Source organism: Olea europaea, chromosome 14 (genome assembly GCF_002742605.1).
Source record: "Olea europaea var. sylvestris chromosome 14, O_europaea_v1, whole genome shotgun sequence".
NCBI lineage: Eukaryota > Viridiplantae > Streptophyta > Magnoliopsida > Lamiales > Oleaceae > Olea > Olea europaea.
In genome coordinates, this window is record NC_036250.1 from 16,096,588 (window position 1) to 16,101,488 (window position 4,901).

Genomic DNA, 4,901 nt, shown 5'->3' on the forward strand with positions numbered 1-4,901 from the left:
AAGATAACTAAGTCCTTGTTTGAATCCTATTTTTTGAGTATAGATTTTGTAAGAATGGTTTTTTTGGAGAACGTGTGATTAAAAAGTAAGAAATTGATTGCTTGCAAAATTATTTTATAGAGAGAATGTGAGTAAACCACATGCAGAAAGTATAAATAACTAGTCATGAATAACCTTGTCCCATGCAAAACAAGTTTCATTGTTTTTCCTCCATCACGTAAACCATAGACTTTGAACTTCAATTTCTTATATAACAAAGCATTATTTTATCAAGTAAATATATGATTTTGATATTCTCATGTATATTTTGATATTCCAAAACAAAGAACCAAGGCCCCACTCAAAACAAGGCTACAACAGCACTATTTTCAAAACAAAGAACAAAGTCCTAACTACATTAATCATGCATATAAAACCTTAAAATAATTTGAATTACACATCAACTACCATAAAAAAATACCTTGGATAATTTATGAACGTTACAAATTTTGTCAAACTAGAGTAGGTTCCCAGGAGAAGTGTTAGACCTCGTCTAGATTTAACATCCGTATTCACTGAGCATTCAATACCAAATCTTCAAAATTTTTCGAAGCCCTCTAAGACTTCTGCGCAATCTTTTGCAATACCCTAAACCAATGGTTCATCTTCCCAAATTGATTTACCTAAAGTTCTGATACCACTAATATAAAAATCTGATGTGAATTAAAGATAAACTACACAACAATTCTACATCTCATTATAGCACTTAAAAGTAGTAATCAGTACCAAGATGTACACAATTTTAGGGCTCAGATTTTGTACACGTGTCACAAACAGTCAACCCTAGTGTTGGACCCAACCCAAATTTTTAGCACATAAAGTTTTGTAACTTACAAAAATAGAGAAACACGTTTTCATCTCAAACGCTAGGACAACAGATTAGCCTTAAAATCATTGACCATGCTTCAAATCTAATGATCTAGATTGCTCTAAACACACTGAAGTTGTTACTGAGTGGCAATCCAAGTAAAATATGTTCTTAAATTAGCACTTTAAATGGGACAAGTTTTGGACTGATCTTGTGAGATTTGGACTTGGACTTGGAGAAGTCGGTTCATCTCCAATTTAGGCCTAAGCCTGAAGATCAATCGTGGATCATTACAGCCCAAGCACTTGTTTTGCATCATATCTCAAATTATCTATTGTATTCATACACAAATTATAACAACCTAACATTATTACACAGCACTTTTAATGTTCACAATATGCATAATAATGTCTAATAATATGACAACATTAGGTGCTACTAGATTTCCATGATTACGCAATGTTACTGAATGACTCACAAATCACAAGAGTTGCGTGGCAATCTCCAATAAACACACAAAAAATATGCTTATAAAAGAATGACTTCCTAAAAGTGGAAATGCTAGGGTTTTATGTTTGGTGGTTCTCTTTTTCTTCTCCAGACTCTTCCAATTCCCCGCTCATGTGAGACCCTGCATTGCCTTCATCGGTTTCCAAGGCTTTTGAAAACAGCAAAATTAATTATACTTCATTTTTTTAATACTATTTACGTTTGAAAGAGTTTTCCTCCAAAATTCAATTTAAAATATACGTTAGGCATTACTAACAAAAGAACTTGTTTATTAATTTTTACTTGGTGAAATGTAAATTCAATAAAAACTAATATAATTGTAATGGTAACATGAATAATAAAAAATTTCGACACTATATCTGAATGTAACTAGAGAACAAGGGTATATTTATACCTGTTGTAGCACTTGCATGAAGTTCTTGTATGTCCAAATGCACCTCACCACTTAAAGCAGTAATAATATTCTCACTGCTAGGAGTTGAGTCCAAAGTACCATGATTAGGGTGTTTGAGTAAAGTACGCCATTCATCAATATATATTGATTGGTCAAGCGATAGATTAGGAATTTCATACTTCTGAAGAGCTTTCAGAATTTCTTGAGTCTCTCCGAGAAGGTGAGTTGTTTCCTTTATAATTTTATCCCGTTCTTCTATGGCGCTATTGTTGCATTTCTTGAGTATAGCATGAGGTAAATTGGTCAGACACGCAGCAAATATATCTGCAACAATAACTGAAAATCTCTCAAATACTTGAGTATCTGATGCTGAATGATAGCTTTCCTCATGGACCAACAGCAAACTATTGCTTATTTTGTACATTGAATTGGCAATTATGATATTTTCAGGCAAGTCAACTGAGCTTTCCATAGCATTTCCATTCATTCTACTAGTAAATTCCTTCAAAATTTCTTCACTTATATTTGCAAGATTCTGAAGAGTTTCTTTGGAGGATTTTGATACCCTGGCAATTTTTTGGAGATCCATGTCTAACCACTTGCGCCTCAATTCAAATAAAACCCATGCAAAATCTGCAGCTCTCGTGCTGCTCATCAATTTTTTATGAACATCTAGACTTTTCTCCGTTAGGCGCACATACTTAAAACCTTCAATGACACCTCTCAACAACTGATTCCTCTTCTCATTTTGAACATTGGGAAGAGCAATCGTGATGCTTGTTAGTGTTGCCACAGCTAGACTCCAGCAATTAAGAGTTTCTGTGCAAATAATCGAAGAGACTTGATCACTTTCAAATTTTGATACACCCTCGAAGCTGGTGGAATTCTCCATAAGCTCCATTAGATATCTAGGTTGATGCTTTGTGCCCATCTTTATGGATGAATTAATAGAAGTGTTAATGAACGTCAGGTATCCATCATTTATTGCCTCACTTTCTAGATGTAAAACAAAATTTCTAAGATCTTGGTCATAACCAACCGTGTGTTCTGCTTCATTGGGATTGGCCAAGGCTTCAGATTGCCTTAAGAAAAAATTTTTTACCATCACCAAGCATCTAATGATTCTCATCCTTAAGATACCAAAAAAGAGTACGATGGTGATGGCACATGGGAGAATTAGTATGGAACTGGCAACTGCATCCCTGGCAAATAAGAGGATAATTCCACCAATTGAGATGGGAAGAAGCAACTTATTCAAGATCACAATCACTATCTGACTTCCAATACAAATGTTGATAAGTAGATTTCTGATGTGATAAATAATTTTTCTACGCTTCTGGCCTCGAACATATAATGGTGGGAGTCTCCTTTTCCACTCTACCAATCTTTTAATCCTGTAATTCTTTATTTCTAAGGAAATGCTAGAGATGGTACATTGTCTAATATTCCGTACAGTGTGAACTAAAGCTACTGAAAATCTTCCCAAAGACATGACAGTGCAAAGATTCGTGCCTAAAAGTTGAGTCCAAAAAAGAAAATATACTGACCATTTATAATCAGAAGCAGCACTTGTCTTATAGGCTGTGGAATACATTCTTCCGTTTAAAGTATAACTTATGATGCATATCATGAATAAAATAACGCTAGCCTCAGATCGTGCCATCACAAACTGAGGGTTACCTGTTTCTGTCATCACCCAGTACTTCTTCACACACAACTTTAACTTGTCAAAGTCCATTATTTGGTCTCCTTGTAGTTCCGGTGCCAAAATTCCTGTTTGCAATTCTGTGTACTTACGTTCCAAATACCTTTTACTTGTAAATACCGTTAAAGCAGCAGAACTCAATACAATGAACGCGTAAACATTCATGCAGACAATCACCACTTGGAAAACATCGTCAATCACGCCTGTGAATGCTTGGATGATAACATTTACGGTAAGCGTCACTATAAGGATACCCAATGCTGTCAAGTTCACTATTATATCTCTATCACTCATGGATCCTAGAGAAGGCATGAAATGAGTGGTTGAAACACAAAAGAAAGCAGTGCTACTATTTTTAGCGGCTTGATTATACCCATCTTTCATCGGGGTAGTTAGATCCATTGACAACTTCACTGCGACTGCTAACACAGTCAAGGAAGCGGCGTTGAGAGAAGAAAATCTGCAAGGGAACCATAACTTTCTATGGCGGACAGAGATCACTGCATCAATGAATAGTGAAACAGTCCATATTAGAGATGCTACAGCAGCGTATAGGCCTATCCATGGCATTGGTGCTTTAGAGTCCATCATTTTGCTCAATTATTCAGCTCTCTTCCCACGCTGCTTTACTTTTGATTTAAGATGAGGATATGCTCGAGTGGTGGAAATTTCTTTACTTTTGATTTAACATGTATTAAATTTTTATTGACTTTACCTTGTGATCTATATAAAAATGATTAAACCAGCTTTATGTTCAGTGGTTTAAGTTTGGTGGTTAGAGATACGGACATTTCATGTGCTGAAAATATGAATAGTAATCACTTTCACCATAAAGAATCCTGTCGGCCATTAATGTCTCACTTTCACCTCACCACCATTACTGTCAGCCAGCAGTAAGACTAAGAGTTCTCCCTATGAAACCATATACATACCATCACCGCAGTTATTCATCCGTGAGAACTTGAAATTTATATAGCCAGCATCCGCAAGTCTCTTATCATATATACGAGTAATAAGTTCTTGATTACCGACCCAAATTCCTGACAATGCCCAAAAAATAAAAATAAAAATCATCAAAATCACATCTTTATAAGAAAACTAGTAGGGTGAACGTGCATAAGTGTATGTAAAAATGATAGGATGACATGGATAGAACTTTGAGCTATATAAATAAGAGGTTGATGTGTTACTTTCAACATTTACTACCATTTATGATTCCTCGATAATAAAATGAGTGATTTTTAACTATATCTTGAACAATTCAATTTAAACTTGATCCTATTTTGACCTGCTTCCACCTTCATTTTATTTTTTATTTTTTTATTTTTATTTTTATTTTTTTATTTTATTTTTTATTTTTTGTGGATGGGTGGAGGCAGGGGCAGACTTGGGGGGGTTTACCGGTTCAAGTGACCCTCTAGATTTTACAAAAAGAAAAAAATTAG

At 34.9% G+C, this 4,901-nt stretch overlaps 1 protein-coding gene across 1 annotated transcript; it reads right to left on the reverse strand.

The window, feature by feature from the left end:
• Positions 1-1,165: 1,165 nt before the first annotated feature.
• LOC111409317 lies at positions 1,166-4,123 on the reverse strand. The gene is made up of 2 exons (XM_023039353.1): positions 1,752-4,123; positions 1,166-1,505 (listed from the first exon to the last, which is right to left on the reverse strand). Exons 1-2 carry the CDS (start codon positions 4,045-4,047, stop codon positions 1,417-1,419), a joined length of 2,385 nt encoding a protein of 794 aa, XP_022895121.1. The 5' UTR covers positions 4,048-4,123; the 3' UTR covers positions 1,166-1,416.
• Positions 4,124-4,901: the final 778 nt, after the last annotated feature.